The sequence below is a fragment of the Procambarus clarkii genome, chromosome 4, assembly GCF_040958095.1.
Source record: "Procambarus clarkii isolate CNS0578487 chromosome 4, FALCON_Pclarkii_2.0, whole genome shotgun sequence".
NCBI lineage: Eukaryota > Metazoa > Arthropoda > Malacostraca > Decapoda > Cambaridae > Procambarus > Procambarus clarkii.
Window position 1 is genome coordinate 26,244,224 of NC_091153.1, and position 17,306 is coordinate 26,261,529.

The 17,306-nt window shown below is 44.2% G+C and overlaps 1 protein-coding gene across 1 annotated transcript in view; it reads right to left on the minus strand.

Annotated features, from left to right (window-relative positions):
• LOC138370878 (germ cell nuclear acidic protein-like) overlaps positions 1–17,306 on the minus strand; it is a 54,361-nt gene that overhangs the window by 5,140 nt on the left and 31,915 nt on the right. The window contains exon 5 of the mRNA XM_069335507.1: positions 16,600–16,707. Coding sequence (XP_069191608.1) covers positions 16,600–16,707 — 108 coding nt within the window. The remainder of the gene's footprint in view (positions 1–16,599; positions 16,708–17,306) is intronic.

The following is a 17,306-nucleotide window of genomic DNA, read 5'->3' on the forward strand; positions in this document are numbered from 1 at the left end:
GGAAGCAAAGGTGAGAAGCAGGAGGGAGTGGAGGAAGTACAGAAGACAAAGGACAGAGGACAACAGGATTAGATGTAACAGAGCTAGGAATGATTACATTAACATAAGACGAGTGTCGGAAAGAAATTATGAGAATGATATTGCAGTCAAAGCGAAAAAGCAACCAAAATTACTACATAGCCATATAAGAAGGAAGATGTCGGTAAATGACCAAGTGACAAGACTGAGGAAAACAGAAGGGGCATATATAGAAAGCGACAAGGAAATCTGCGAGGTACTGAATGCAAAATTCCATGGAGTGTTCACAACCGAGCCTGAGCAGCTCCCTTTGTTAGAAGAGATTACCCAAGATGAAAGACTATCAGATATAGAGGTGACAGCAGAGGATGTAATGAAACAGTTGACAACACTGGATGCAAATAAAGCTGTTGGACCAGACAAAGTATCACCGTGGATACTTAAAGAGGCAGCGCAGGCTCTCAGCGTGCCTCTGGCAATGATCTTTAATGAGTCACTTATGTCGGGAGAATTGCCCAGTTGCTGGAAGGAGGCAAATGTCGTACCGATTTTCAAAAAAGGTGATAGGGAGGAGGCACTTAACTACAGACCCGTATCACTGACAAGCATCCCCTGCAAAATACTTGAAAGAATAATTAGGCTAAGACTTGTTGAACACCTGGAGAGCATTGGGTTTGTAAACAAGCACCAACATGGGTTCTGGACAGGGAAATCATGCCTAACAAACCTTTTAGAATTCTATGATAAAGTAACAAGGATAAGGCAGGACAGAGAAGGCTGGGCAGACTGCATATTTCTTGACTGCCAAAAGGCCTTTGATACGGTACCGCACATGAGACTGCTATACAAACTTGAGAGGCAGGCAGGAGTAAGCGGAAAGGCCCTAGTATGGGTGAAGAACTACCTAACAGGAAGGAGCCAGAGGGTAATGGTAAGGGGCGAAAAGTCGGACTGGCGAACAGTAACAAGTGGAGTACCTCAAGGATCGGTGCTGGGACCAATCCTCTTTCTAATTTACGTAAATGATATGTTTACAGGAGTGAAATCATACATGTCAATGTTTGCAGATGACGCAAAATTAATGAGAAGAGTTGTGACAGATGAGGATTGTAGGATCCTCCAAGAGGACTTAAACAGGTTGCAGAGATGGTCAGGGAAATGGCTACTGGAGTTCAACACCAGTAAATGTAAAGTTATGGAAATGGGATCAGGTGATAGACGACCAAAGGGACAGTACACAATGAAGGGGAACTGCCTACCTGTAACGATTCGAGAAAGAGACCTGGGAGTGGATGTGACCCCTATTCTAACTCCTGAGGCACATATAAATAGGATAACGACAGCAGCGTACTCTACACTGGCGAAAATAAGAACTTCAGTCAGAAACTTAAGTGAGGAGGCTTTTAAAGCGCTTTACACTGCCTACATGAAACCAGTCTTAGAGTATGCCGCGCCATCATGGAGCCCCCCACCTGAAGAAACACATAAGGAAACTGGAGAAGGTTCAGAGGTTTGCGACGAGGCTTGTCCCAGAGTTACGAGGGATGGGATATGCGTCTGAGGGAACTGAACCTTACGGAACTAGAGAAAAGAAGGGAGAGAGGAGATATGATAGGGACATATAAAATACTCAGGGGAAATGACAAAGTGGAAATAGATGAAATGTTCACAGGTAATAATAACAGAACGAGGGGATATGGGTGGAAACTGGAAACTCAGATGAGTCACAGAGATGTTAGGAAGTTTTCTTTTAGCGTGAGAGTAGTGGAAAAATGGAATGCACTTGGGGAGCAGGTTGTGGAAGCAAACTCTATTCATACATTTAAAATTAGGTATGATAGGGAAATGGGACAGGAGTCATTGCTGTAAACAACTGATGGCTGGAAAGGCGGGATCCAAGAGCCAATGCTCGATCCTGCAAGCACAAATATGTGAGTACAAATAGGTGAGTACACACACACACACACACACACACACACACAGTGTGTGTGTGTGTGTCGAGTCGTAAGGGAGGGAGGGTGCCGAGTCGCCGTTGGCCGCGCTCGTTAATAAGGCTTCATATCTCGGGACATCAGAGGGATACACGGAAAATTCGGTGTTCAGTGATAATACAAAGTGCAACACACCACTTTGAAACTAGAAAACTTATGGATAGTGTCCGATAGTGCATATTAGACAAGATCAGGGGTACAACATCTGTGCCAGGACAAGCACGTGGGCCACTGATGGTCAGAGTGTACACAACTAGATGTGATAGTGAAGATCATAACAAATAGTGAATAGGATAGTGAAGAAGTGATTCTAAACGTGTGGCATTGAACTATATCAGTGCTAAGAGGATTAAGGAGCAGAATACTGGAGATATATAGTGACAAGTTGGAGGGACCTACGCCTGGCAGCGGCGTGGATGGAGACAGCAGGCCTACCCACCAATGTCAACAGTACTTAACACCTGTTTGTGCTACGGGTTTTGAAATTGGCGGTAAGGTAAAGCCTCTCACAAAGTCAGTCAGTCAATTGGTGTACAGTGTTATTGCTTTTTAATAGTTAGTCTTGGATATAAGGTAACAAACTGAAACGAATATCAAGGGAAATGGGAGGCTCATGTGGGAACTAGTTTCTGACACAAAAGTGTGAAAAACACTCCGCTCTACCTACACGGAGACAACTCACTAACCCCCACCCCCTCCCAACAGAGCAGAGACTGTAAACACGCTGCCTCCCGACCATATGCATGTAACAGTCCCTCTATAATCCCCCCATACACCCTCGCCATCCCCACACACCCTCGCTATCCCCTTCCTCTCTCCCACCTCCTCCCCCCCTTCAATACACACTCAAACACACCTACCTCCCTACCCCCCCTCTCTCTGTCTCCTCTCTCTCTCTCTCTCTCTCTCTCTCTCTCTCTCTCTCTCTCTCTCTCTCTCTCTCTCTCTCTCTCTCTCTCTCTCTCTCTCTCTCTCTCTCTCTCTCTCTCTCTCTCTCTCTCTCTTCTCTCTCTCTCTCTCTCTCTCTCTCTCTCTCTCCCTCTCTCTCTCTCTCTCTCTCTCTCTCTCTCTCTCTCTCTCTCTCTCTCTCTCTCTCTCTCTCTCTCTCTCTCTCTCTCTCTCTCTCTCTCTCTCTCTCTCTCTCTCTCTCTCTCTCTCTCTCTCCCTCTCCCTCTCCCTCTCCCCCTCTCTCTCTCTCCCTCTCCCTCTCTCTCCCTCTCTCTCCCTCTCCCTCTCTCTCTCTCTCCCTCTCTCTCTCTCCCTCTCTCTCTCTCTCCCTCTCCCTCTCTCTCTCTCTCCCTCTCTCTCTCTCCCTCTCTCTCTCTCTCCCTCTCTCTCTCTCTCTCCCTCTCTCTCTCTCTCCCTCTCTCTCCCTCTCTCTCTCTCCCTCTCTCTCCCTCTCTCTCTCTCCCTCCCTCTCTCTCTCTCTCCCTCTCTCTCCCTCTCTCTCCCTCTCTCTCCCCCCTCTCTCTCTCTCTCTCTCTCTCTCTCTCTCTCTCTCTCTCTCTCTCTCTCTCTCTCTCTCTCTCTCTCTCTCTCTCTCTCTCTCTCTCTCTCTCTCTCTCTCTCTCTCTCTCTCTCTCTCTCTCTCTCTCTCTCTCTCTCTCTCTCTCTCTCTCTCTCTCTCTCTCTCTCTCTCTCTCTCTCTCTCTCTCTCTCTCTCTCTCTCTCCCTCTCTCTCTCTCTATCGGGCAAAACATGGATGGGACACGAACTCGGGCTTCCACGCAGGATGTCAATCGCGGCTGGAACAATTTCAGAGGAAGGGGTGGAACAGGAAGCCGGGATGAAGGGAGTATTCCAGCAAATGTGGGAGGAATTCAGTGAAGAACTGAGGTTAATGAGGGAGACAGTTGCCAACCTGTAGGATGAACTAAGGGAAGCAAAGGAGGAGATAAGAAGCCTGAAGGAGACTTCTCCACAATACCAGACACAACCTGCGCCTCAGGGAGACAGGAATGCTACTGTGGAGGGGACCTCCACACCTCAGCTCTCATTTGCTGAAATACTTAAAACGAGCCCTGAAGCTAGGTCTGCCGTGAAGGAAGTTGCCATGGAAGTGGCTTCCTCTCAGGAAGCGGCTAGATGTACCAGCCGGCTGATAGAGAGAAATAGAGCAGTAGTAGTAGCAGGCATTAAGGAGCAAACAGGAACCAGACCAAAGGAGCGGAGAGACAAGGACAAAAACATGATTAAAGAGATCCTTAAAGAGGTAAGGATGGAGGGAGCTGAGCGAAATGTTGAAAAGGTTTTCAGGCTTGGAAAGTACAACAAGGACAGAGACCGAATGATAAAGGTGGTTTTCATGAGCGAAATCGCGAAAGAGGAATTATTAGAAAGGAAGTGCTGTCTAGCAAGTGGAGAGAAGTTCAAAAGAGTATTCTTGCAGAGGGATATGACAAGGGAAGAGGGAATGCAAGCAGCAGACGCGAGGAAGGAGCGCAGGGAGAGAGAAAGGAATCAGGGAGCCACACCCCCGATCCCTACAATCCCAGAGGGAAACGGGGAACCCTCCTCAAACAGTGTATTAGCCACAGGGAGTGCGGCACCACCCCCTCATTCCACCCAACAGACACCCTACCTGCCCCAACCCCTGTCAGCCCCCCACTAAGTACCCACCTAAGGCACCCCTCTCCTCCCACTCACCCCCCTCCTCCCACTCCCCCCTCCCCCCAGGACCTCCCTTCTCCCCCATCCCCCAAGCCCTCCCTTCTCCCACATGCCCTTCCGTCCCTCCCACCCACAAGCCCTCCATTCTCCCCCACCCCCCTAAGCTCCCCACTCTCCCCCACCCCACCTAAGCCTTCCCCTCTCCACCACTCCCCAAAACCCTCCCCTCTTCCTCAACCACCTCAGCCTTCCCTTTCCCCCCACGCCCCCCAAGCCCTCCCCACTTTATTGCGCCCCCAAAACCCACCCCCCCAACCCTTCCCCCCTCACCCACTCCCCCTACCCTCCCCCTCCCCCCCTCACCCACTCCCCCTACCCTCCCCCTACCCCCTACCCCCCCAAGCCCTTCCTCCTCCACCAGTCTCCCCATACCAGATCCTCCCAGCTCCCGCTCACCCCAGACCCCACAGGTCCTCCCCAGAGGAGAAGCAGAAGAGAGTTAGTTTCAGGGCAATGTACTCGAACATAGATGGGATCACAAGCAAGGCAAGTGAACTAAGGGAAAGAGCACAAGAAGTGAACCCAGATGTAATTGGACTCACTGAAACAAAACTCTCTGGAATCATAACGAATGCCGTGTTTCCCCAGGAGTACACAATAATAAGGAAAGAGAGGGAAGGTAGGGGAGGAGGAGGAGTGGCCCTACTCATGAGAAAGGAATGGAGTTTTAAGGAGATGGCTATCCCGGGCTGTGAGGGTTTCAGAGACTACATAGCAGGCACCATGACAATGGGAGGACCAAGGATAGTAGTAGCAGTAATATATAATCCTCCACCAAATGACAAAAGACCCAGTCAAGAGTACGAAAGCAACAACATGGCAGTTAACACTATAATTGAGAGGGCAGCCTCTTCTGCCTGTAGAAATAGATCCCACCTGCTCATCATGGGGGACTTCAATCACGGCAGGATTGATTGGGAGAACAAGGAACCGCATGGAGGCGAGGATACGTGGAGAGCCAAACTACTGGAGGTGGCGACTAGAAACTTCTTAACCCAGCATGTCAGTGAACCCACAAGGATGAGAGGAAACGACGAACCAGCGAGACTCGACCTGGTTTTCACCCTGAACGACTCTGAGATAAGAGAAATCAGTTTTGAGGACCCAGTAGGAATGAGCGACCACAGTGTATTGGTGTTTGAGTACCTGATTGAAGAAGGGTTATTGAACTCGAGAAGGGATACCGAAACCAAAAGGTTAGCATACCGAAAGGGAAACTATGAGGAGATATGAAAATGCCTTGCAGATATAGCATGGGAAACAGAGCTCAGGGAAAAGACGGCCCAAGATATGATGGAATACATCACGCAAAAATGCAAGGATGCAGCAAACAAGTTTGTCCCAGTCCAAAAGGAAAACAGTGAAATGAAGATGAGAAACCCATGGTTTAATCAGAGATGTAGGCTAGCTAAGCAGCAAAGTAAAAGGGCATGGAGAAACTATAGGAATAACAGGACACTGGAGAGCAGAGAAAGATACCAGAATGCCAGGAATGAATATGTTAGGATGAGAAGAGAGGCAGAAAGACAATACGAAAATGACATCGCAAGCAAGGCAAAGACTCAGCCTAAATTGCTGCATAGCCACATCAGGAGAAAAACAACAGTAAAGGAACAGGTTATGAAATTAAGGTTAGGGGCAGAAGGATTCACTACAAACGACAAGGAAGTGTGTGAGGAACTGAATAAGAAATTCCAGGAGGTCTTCACCTTGGAGCAAGGAGAAATCCCAGAGATAAGAGAGAGAATAGCTAACCAGGAACCACTGGAAGAGTTTGAGATTACCAGCGGGGAAGTAAGGAAGTGTTTACTAGAATTGGATGTGACAAAGGCTATAGGTCCAGATGGAATCTCCCCTTGGATACTAAAGGAAGGAGCAGAAGAACTGTGCCTCCCGCTCTCCATGGTGTATAACAAATCACTGGCAACAGGGGAACTGCCAGAAATTTGGAAAACAGCTAACGTAGTCCCGATATACAAGAAAGGGGATAGACAGGAGGCACTGAATTACAGACCAGTGTCCCTAACCTGCATACCATGCAAGTTGATGGAGGCGATTGTGCGAAGAAAGCTAGTGGAACATCTGGAGCGAAAGAACTTTGTAACACAGCATCAACATGGATTCAGGGATGGCAGGTCCTGCCTCACAGGGTTACTTGAATTCTACGACCAGGCAAAATAAGGCAAGAAAGAGAAGGGTGGGCAGACTGCATATTTTTGGATTGTCAGAAAGCCTTTGACACAGTGCCACACAAGAGGCTAGTGAAAAAACTGGAGATGCAGGCTGGAGTGAAAGGGAAGGTACTCCGTTGGATACAGGAGTACCTAAGTAACAGGAGACAACGAGTCAGTGTGAGGGGTGAGGTCTCAGATTGGCGAGACGTTACGAGTGGAGTACCGCAGGGGTCAGTCCTTGGACCTATACTGTTTCTGATATATGTAAATGATCTTCCAGAGGGTATAGAATCGTTTCTCTCAATGTTTGCCGATGATGCAAAAATTATGAGGAGGATTGAAACTGAGGACGATAGTAGGAGGCTACAAGATGACCTAGACAGACTGAGTGAATGGTCCAACAAATGGCTGTTGAAGTTCAACCCGAGTAAATGCAAAGTAATGAAACTAGGTGGTGGAAATAGGAGGCCAAACACAGGATACAGAATAGGAGATGAAGTACTTAATGAAACGAACAGAGAGAAAGATCTAGGAGTTGATATCACACCAAACCTGTCTCCTGAAGCCCACATAAAAAGAATAACGTCTGCGGCATATGCGAGGCTGGCTAACATCAGAACAGCGTTCAGGAACCTGTGTAAGGAATCATTCAGAATCTTGTACACCACATATGTAAGACCAATCCTGGAGTATGCGGCCCCAGCATGGAGCCCGTACCTTGTCAAGCACAAGACGAAGCTGGAAAAAGTCCAAAGGTATGCCACTAGACTAGTCCCAGAACTAAGAGGCATGAGTTACGAGGAAAGGCTGCGGGAAATGCACCTTACGACACTGGAAGACAGAAGAGTAAGGGGAGACATGATCACAACCTACAAAATCCTCAGAGGAATCGACCGGGTAAACAAGGATAAACTATTCAACACTGGTGGGACGCGAACAAGGGGACACAGGTGGAAACTGAGTACTCACATGAGCCACAGAGACGTTAGAAGGAACTTTTTTAGTGTCAGAGTAGTTAACGGATGGAATGCATTAGGCAGTGATGTGGTGGAGGCTGACTCCATACACAGTTTTAAATGTAGATATGATAGAGCCCAGTAGGCTCAGGAATCTGTACACCAGTTGATTGACAGTTGAGAGGCGGGACCAAAGAGCCAAAGCACAACCCCCGCAAGCACAAATAGGTGAGTACAAATAGGTGAGTACACACACACACACACACACACACAAGCAATACAAATGTCATAAAATTCTCCTTTGACTGAAGAAAGGCGTGACAAATAACTAACCTATAAATATGATAGCAAGTCCACTACGGGCTCACCATAGCCCGTGCTACTTGCAACTTTTGTTCCGAATTGCAGAATATTCAACAACCACATATATGATAGAACTTGCAGTACACGACCAATGGCTGGAAAGACGGAGCCCAAAAGCTGAAGCACCATCCTGCAGGCACAAATAAGAACGCGCACGACGATACTCAGAATAGGAAAAGAAGAGGGAAAAAAAGGGGCATCTTCCCCGGTCTAATGAAAAGGTTCCGAGACTAGAGCCTCCAGACTCGGCTACAAGTAATGTGGGTTCGACTCCCTCTTCCGCGCCTAATGAAACACTTCCCCAAGGTAAACTGCTCGCCTCTTGCTTAATAACAATCATGATGATGATTGTGATGACAATGATAGTTATTTCCATAATAAGGATCCATCTTGAGGTTATGTTCAGATCATTTCGGGACTCAGCGTCCCCGCGGCCCGGTCCTCCACCAGGCCTCCATTTTGTTACACACCCCCAGAAAGCAGCCCGTACCAGCTGTCTAACTTCCTTGTACCTATTTACTGTTAGGTGAGCAGGAACATCAGGGTGAAAGAAACACTGCCCATTTGTTTCCGCCTCCACCGGGGATCGAACCCGGGCCTCTAGGATTACAAATCCGCAGTGCTGTCCACTCAGCTGTCAGGCCCCTAGTGATGTTCGCAGTGGTAAGGGCGATGATGATAGTCAATATCACTTAGAATGATTGATGAACATTGATATTGACTGATGATCAATATAAGTGAAGATTAATGATATATACTCAAGACTGTAGTTAAATAGAGACTCTGGAACGCAGTAGTGTGGTTGAGGACTACGACGACGCGCGCGGCACCTGCCAGGTGGCACTCCGACAGGTGTTGCGCAGGGGTGTAGTCACACAGGGTTTTGGGGGAATTTCCCGGAAGTTTGGCGCGTTTCGGACGCGTGCGAGCGTCCTGTGTTTGGGTAAGTGGTCATGAAAGAGAGTAAGTTATGTTGATGAGTGCCAGGTGGTGCGCGCGGTCGTCGTCGCAGCGCGGGTGTCTAGTCACAGGGGGTTTGGGATGGGAATTTCCCGGAAGTTTGGCGCGTGTCGGAGGCGGTCTTCAGTGGCGGGTGAGCAGGTGCAGCCCCTCGCTCTAGACACAAAGGGAATTTCTGGGAAGACGTATGAAAATACATGGATAAGAGTGTAATATGAGGAAGGAGATTGTCATAGACTTAATGATAATAGTTTGATGATCGTGAGTAGAGGATGTTTGGGGAGGGGGGAGGGAGAGGAGAACCCCAGTACCTGAGAGGAACGCCAGGAGGTCCATTAGCTCCCCCTTACAGGAAGTCGCAAGTGTCGAGAGCGAGAGCTCACTCTCCTGCGGAAGTGGGGGCCATTTGTCTAAAGGGTTTTCGTTGTCTTCAGAGTGTTGATGTTCGTCCCACGACGACTCCCCATACACTGTGGATTCCGGTAAGGAGGGGCGAGGTACTTACTCCTGCCGACAGACAGACCCACACCTGTCAGCCATCAATCAATCACTCCCACCCCTCATCCCCACCTGCTCCCATACCATCAACCATTGTTCCGTGCATTCTCTTTAGTATGTGTAAGCTATATCGCAACGTGATCAACATGGTGAGAGCAATAACGAGGGAAAAGTAAACACATTATATAAATTTATTTCTTTATTAACACTTAAGCGATTTACAACAACAATAATAATAATAATAAGACTTCTTCTTGGTGGTTTAGCTAGCAGACAGATGGAGAAAGGCTTTCATTCAGTCCATCGAACCTTCCCGTCACGCTAGTCAACCAACCAATCTGCAGAACGGGATCAGGTAGTAGACAGACCAATTGTGAGTCATTCATCCACTAAAACGATCCTTCCCGTCACGCTAGTCAATCAGTCAATCTGTAGAAAGGGGAAAAGGTTATAAGTTTCGTTGTTGACAATAATGTAAACATAAATACAGACATTATTATGTTCATCATTCAATCCTAACATAAAGTATTACTCACCGCACTATCATCCTAACCAACTTCGTCACACAGCGTTTCACACTCAGCATCACTACCGTTTAAGCAGAATGTTTGCTTACACACAGGCATTTTCATCTGAGCGTAATTGAATTTCAACACTTTTTCATCATTCTTGCGAAAATGACCATATTTAAACGCTTCATCAAAGTGAAGCAGGGCGGCCTCTAGGCCTAGTCTGCAAAAATGATATGCAAAATAAACGGCGTAATTCCCACAGAAGTAACTATTCAAGGATTGAATCCTTTTCTTCATAATATATAGGGTATAGTCTTGGAAGTAAGACATAAACTCTTCGAAATATCTTGAATAAGATCCTATTGCAGGATTGGCATAGTTGTCTAGTATATCTATCTCGCTTCTACCTTCATCCTTATTTACATAGAATGTTATCCAATGACCCATTTTATTACGAGAACCCGAGTCCAGAGTCTTCATTATGAACACCACAGGTCTTTTTTTATGTATTTTTGTCAGTATTTTCCGTACGTCATCAGCTAGGAAACATCCTAGATAGTCCACCTTATCACCTAAATTACTTCTGATAGCCTCATTTATTTCCAAACAATTCATATTAGTATTTTATCCTCGCGTATCGCAAATAACGCGACGATCCGCGTTAATGCTGATCACACCTGTTGTAGACCCGTAAACTAGAATGACTTTATTTCTAGCTACTCCGCGTTTAAATTCCAAAGCGATCCTCAGATTACCACTTTTTTCAATCGGTATGGTGTCATCTATATCCTCGGGTTGTAAATTAAAGGCCAGTATGGTTCCACCATTCACATATGTGTCATAAGATAATATATTGTCTTTATCAAAGCCTAAGGCTTGTAATGCTGTGTAATACAACTTGGCGCAGTTATGAGGGAAGTCACACCCAATATTGACAATATTAGAGCTATTCTGTGATATTAATACTTTACTAAGCTAGCAGTTTTCCAAATAAAGCGGGTTGCGATTATATGCACCAGACACCGCCTCCATATCAAGGATGATCATATATAAATGTTCTGGTATAACAGTCCCCCACGGCTGGTCCATTGTTATAGAGCGCTGACCTGTGCCCAATATATACGTTTTGTATAATGTTTTATTAAAAGTATACGTAATAGGAGAGTTGTTCTGCACCATGGCTTTATTAACTGCTACTAATCCTTCAGGGTATGGCAATACCCGATCCACCCATAGACGTGTAGACTTGATATTATATTTAAAATTAGCATGTTCATTATCGCTGAATATAAGCCACTTATCAGGTTGAAGTTCGAGCCTCACCCTGATGTCCACATTATCCAAAACGTATTCACTAACGGATGTGACATCCAGCATTAGTTTAAAACATGTATTCACGCCACTCGTTTTCATATCAGTCATCCGTTGCTTCTCACTAGCCGAGGCATTAGTGAAATAACCAGCTTCAATTTTACCAGGATCGACTCGGTTAAAAAACTGTGACAGTTTATCATAGCGGTTAGCCTTACAACCAGAAATCGTAGATAATAACTTTACGTATGACCAGAATGAGAATAATGAGCTGGTTTCAACTACTGTTTCGTTTAAATACACAATAGCGGATTTGAATAGAGTTTGCGATAATCCATTCACCAACGATGCGTTTTTAGCATCTCCTAAAGGCGTTATTCCATCTTCTTCGGTTAGATCAATAGTCAACTCCAAAGCTATAGATGATAAATCCACCAGTTGACCATTCACTCCCTTGATGATGAATTCCAGATAAGTGTCTGTAAACTTATTATTGACCCCAGAATTCACAGGTAATACATCCACCGTTTGTCTGCTGGCAATTGTTGATTCTACCAATCGAGGGGAAAATACTTTAGGAAAGGCTTCACTAACTGCAGCTGTATAATGTTCTAATGGCACCTGGAGGCCCAGAGCGTTATATCCGGCCATGTTCGCGCTTTAGACAACACCAACCGAGTGAGAAGAAGTTATGACAACACATCATTATATTTCGCTTTAGTAAAACGTTTGATGTTTACTAATTTTTTTGTTTGTTTATTCTTTTTCTGCACTCTTCCGCCTATCATTTGCTTCCCTACTCCTTTCAATGTTTCAATTCCGCGTTTCTTAAGAGATTGTTTGAAAGTTTGTTTGTCATTATTAATGTCGTCTAGTACGTTCTGCCCCAAGCTAAGCGCAGCCGGGGCCAGAGTCCTCATGATAAAGGGCGCTGCTCGACGCGCTATTCCGCTTAAAAAGGAGAATATTCCTCCTCCTCGCGTATAACGTGTACTGCTGTTGAAAATCCGTATATCATCAGTTCCACCACCTCTAGGAGGGGTTAACAGAATGTATAATTCCTCAACAGAGGGGGGAATAAAGTGGACACGCATTTCTCCACTTGTTTCAGACGAATGAGGAGTGGCGGGAAAGCATTGGTGTTATATACCTCCTGCAACGGGGCGTACATGCAAGACTGCTATGGTGCACCCACGTTCATCGAAATGTATTGGGTTACCATCTTGATCCCTAATAGTGATGCTGACGCTGTCTATCATGTTAGTGTTAAGACGCACATATAGTTTTTTATAGTTGGTGTTATCACTTCCATTTAGGGAGATTACATCCAAAATATTTACAGACTGGTTTCCATATCTAGTAGAAGAGATTCTATCGCAATAAACACACAGAATATCAACTCCTCCTCTAGGCATTGGCGGGAATAGGCATGTGTTAAGTACACTCGAGGTATACTGACGTTTTGCGAATATGTCATATTCTATTTCTGGAACTACGCCCAACACTTTCCCAAAAGCAGTTCCAAATGATAATGTAACTCTACTGATGTTTTTATGGCCCGTTGCAGAGCTAATATTCTCATCACTAATCACAGTAGTGAACTTGTTTCGATTGGAGGAAGAATCATATTTAATAAAATGCGTTCCATATTTAGCTGAAAATTGTTTTAATGACTTTCCTAAAAAACTCAGTTTAGCATTACTTGAAAATATGGCCTCTATTTCTGTATTAATCGTGGTATTAATTTCTTTTATAGTTCCGGCTAAAACATCAGATGATAATAAATGCTTTGAATGCATGTATTTCCCCTCGCTCACTTTCTCATACGTAACGCCTACACGTATATATGCCTCGGGATTATCACGCTTAATAACGTAGTGGGAAGTGGGGAGGAGTAATTTTTGTAGACACATTTCATAACTCCTCCTGGGATCTAATTCTAGGTGGTTAAACAATCGATTTTGGAAAGATGCGGGGATGTTATAGGGGAATAAATGCGTATCTGATACACTGGTGGCGTATATCACGTGAGTGTCCATCGCTCTATCTCCTTAGACTGCTTTTTGTCTAGTAAAGCCATCTACACATTACATGCACATTTATATACACTCACCTGCTAATATACGATCCAGGAAGCTTTCCTTTTACTGTGAGGATCAATCTTGACAGTTGCCTTTCTCTTAACAGACGGAGGTTCATACACTTGACTGCTTGCCGTAGTATTACGGAATAAATCTCGCGATGTAGATGTTAGTGTGAAAAACAGTTGAGCAATGGGGAGTTTATCCGGTAAAAAAACAGATTTAAGCACAGTCATTTTATGTATAATGTCATTAATTATATGTATGCCAGATACTGGAGCCAATACATTTCCATTCAGATCCCAACGAACGATTCCGGTAGCATCATAATGGTTTAGCAAGGATCTCGCATATTCGTGATCTCTCACTTTCAACTTCAAATCTATTAAATGTTTTATGGAAGGGTTGGTATGCAGCTGAGGAGGAGGAGGAGGTGGTTTGACAGTAAGATGACGAGCAACCGCTTTCACAGTGGGGTAAGCAGGGCTGTGTGCAGCTTTCCGGTTGTCCACTATTTTACGCGGTACGAGATAAAAGGCTTTCATTTTACTTACTTACTGAACAACCGTATAATTAAACTAGCCGCAATCGGTAAAATAATGGATAAAATACTGCCTCCTCGTTTGCTGGTTAATATCTGTTTCTTAGTTGACACAGAAGGTTTCTTACAGGCTAGTGACCGAATAAGCAATTTATATTTTTTCAACTTTTTAACGACCTTGTCAGGCACGGGCAATTTTTTTTTTTAAAAGTTATTAAAAATTTCTGATAGACAATTTATATGTGGTTTCTTCAATTTTTCAATCAACTGCTTTCTCGAGGAATACTGAAGTTTTGATAATAGTTGGATCAATTCCTTGTATTTATAAACTAAGGGCTTCTTCATTATAAATGTAATATCTCAGCAGCATCAATCCATTGATCGAATGATCGATCATAACCTGCGTACCGAACTTTATACTGGAGTTTGCCAGAGACACTGCGTTGTCCCAATACCTTCTCAATGTTAAAGGTTTGAGGCAAATGTGTTGGTGTTAATTCTTGTTTATAGAAGCCACCATCAATTTTTTCCCCATTCAGATCTTTTAGAAAGTATAAAGGGATGGGTTGTCTCCGATCAATACGTGTAACTGTAAAGATCTCGCGGGTGTTCTGCTGCTTAAACCCTTTCTTAAACTTGGAAATGCGATCAGATAGCGTGATGCGTACTGTATCACCAACACTCAATCGATGAATGACAGCTCTCTTTGATTTGCTCGGACTTTTATACATTAAATCAAATTGTTTGGCGTGTTCGCTGAGCGAGGATAGAGCGTGCACCTCCGCAGGTGTCTTCCCCTTCAATCCTCTGTGTGGGGTTAAATTATATGTTTTCACAATATCTGGTAGAGCCTGCATGTATTTTAAAGTGTTGCGCGCCGTCATAAACTTGTAAAGTTTACCTTTTAAAGTACGTATGAACCGCTCAGCGATTGAAGCTTTAGTCTCCTGAGAAAATACACTATATAACCGTACTTTCCTTGCTGCCAGCATTTTTTTCATAGCGGCGTTATAAAATTCTCCACCTCGATCAGAATTAATTTTGCGCACTCCCTGAGAATGAGGTGAATCTAGAATTAAAGCTAGAGCATTAGTGGTGCTTTTCCCATCCTTAGCGCGTAAGGGTACTACTTGGGCGTACCTGGAGAAAATATCTACGCATACGAGTAAATATTTCACTCCATCATTATGTTTGTCCAATAAACTCATCTCGGCCAAGTCTATAGCTTGAAATAGTCGTGGTTTAGGGCTTAACACCCGACGCCGAGGGAATTTATGTGGTTGTAAATAATGCAAGGTATAGGAGTCAGAGCTTTTCAGATAGTCCTTTACATCGGCTAGAGTTATACTAGAGTTAATTAATTTGGCGGCCTTATACAATCTCTGTACCCCTCCAAGCCCTCCGCTAGATGAGGGATCGTTATATACTCGTTCCAGTACATCTTTCTTGCTCACCATTGGTAAACTATCTCATAGGGCGGTTCGTGAACAATATTACCGCGTAATGTTATCGTAGATGGAGTGTTCGACCCCAGATCTACTAGCAAATAGCCGTAGGGCTGGCTAATAACTTGCTTATATAACTCTACAAATTTCTTTGAATCCACTTTCCCAAATATTTGTCGTCCGAGTGTTTCAATTTGTGACAGGTCTCGTGATTTAACCAATATGAAATGAGAAGCATTTAAACTAATATTCCTCGAATATTTACCAGGAAAAAATATATTTTGAGTAATCAATATGACGGAAACCGTGAAATGTCTGCCCCTAGTAAACATGTCTGATACGATTTTTGAATTCGCAGACTCTGTAAAAAGGTCGTCGTAGATTACTAAGATATGCGAGTCATTATATACTCGCTCTTCCACAGGATCAATAATGGTTGAATGCTCGATCAGCTTCCCTTTAATTTGTGGATCTGATCGTAATTCAGAGTAACCTCCTCCGCATATGATTATTGAGGAGAACTTGTGTTGATACTTCCTTACAAGTTTACTGCACAAGTAGGATTTTCCGCTGTTTGAATAACCAGCAATAATAACACGAGATGGTTCTCTGAAAATATCTAGATGTTCCGCATGGATTATATCATAGGAACTATCCATGATTAATGCTTTGTTAAGACTGCTAAAAACTAAGGAACTGAGGTGGTATTTATACAAACATAGTCATTTATAGGTGTTTATTCACATATTTTATGTACAGCAACAACATTTTTTAAACTAAACATCGTTCTTACAGTTCACAAACAATGATATTAAACAGCATAGTTCTTACAGTTCACAAACAATAATATTAAACAGCATATTTTTAAAACTAATCATAGTTCTTACAGTTCACAAACAATAATATTAAACATCCTATTCATTTAGTATACAAAGTTCTAGTCATATGGGGCATCCATCTTAATACTACCTAACAATTGTACAACATAAAATCTAGCGAGGGTTGAATTGTTTCTGAGCTGTAGCATCGCGTTTGCTCCAGGGACGGAATATTGGGTAGAGTCTCTGTGCTTGCTCTACTTCCTCCTCCTCCATAATCACTTTTTCCAGCTCCTGCTCCTCTCCCACTTCTACATCCATCTCATCATCATTGTTATTGGGAATATCAGGATGACCATACGCTAGGGACTGTGGGGCTTAAAATGTAGCGTTTATCGTCAAATGCTGACAATCCTCTGCAGGTACTGCGACATGTACAAATCTTTCCTTGCACGTTGCGTATAGATCTCGACACATACCTGATTGAAGTGTTTGTTTCAAGAGTGTGTTGAAATGAGTCATGTGAGAGTTTCTCTTGTAGATGGTAAGGTACGCCCTTACACTTACAAGTGTGCTCCCCATCATGTGTGGTGAACGAATATGTTTTAGGTCTGAGAGCAATTAACTGGTTAATAATCTTAGAGCCTATTTCAGACTTGAGCAATCCTAGTTCACCTTCTCGCGCTTTAGAGTAGGATGGATGTGTGTCATTAAAATTGCTAAAATCCATACAGTCGAAGAGAGGAGACTTATTCAACTCTTCAAACACATCCTGACAGTCCAGTTTAATGATGAAAGAGTCTGTGTCTGTATATAACAGACTCGCTTTATCCCCATACGCAGGTTTGACAACATCATACCAGAACTCATAGAGTCGCCTCTTAGCAATTTGAAGTATATGGTAACCCAGATACGTAGGAGTGTTGACTAAGAGAGACTTCTGCTTGATAGTACATATCACACGATCC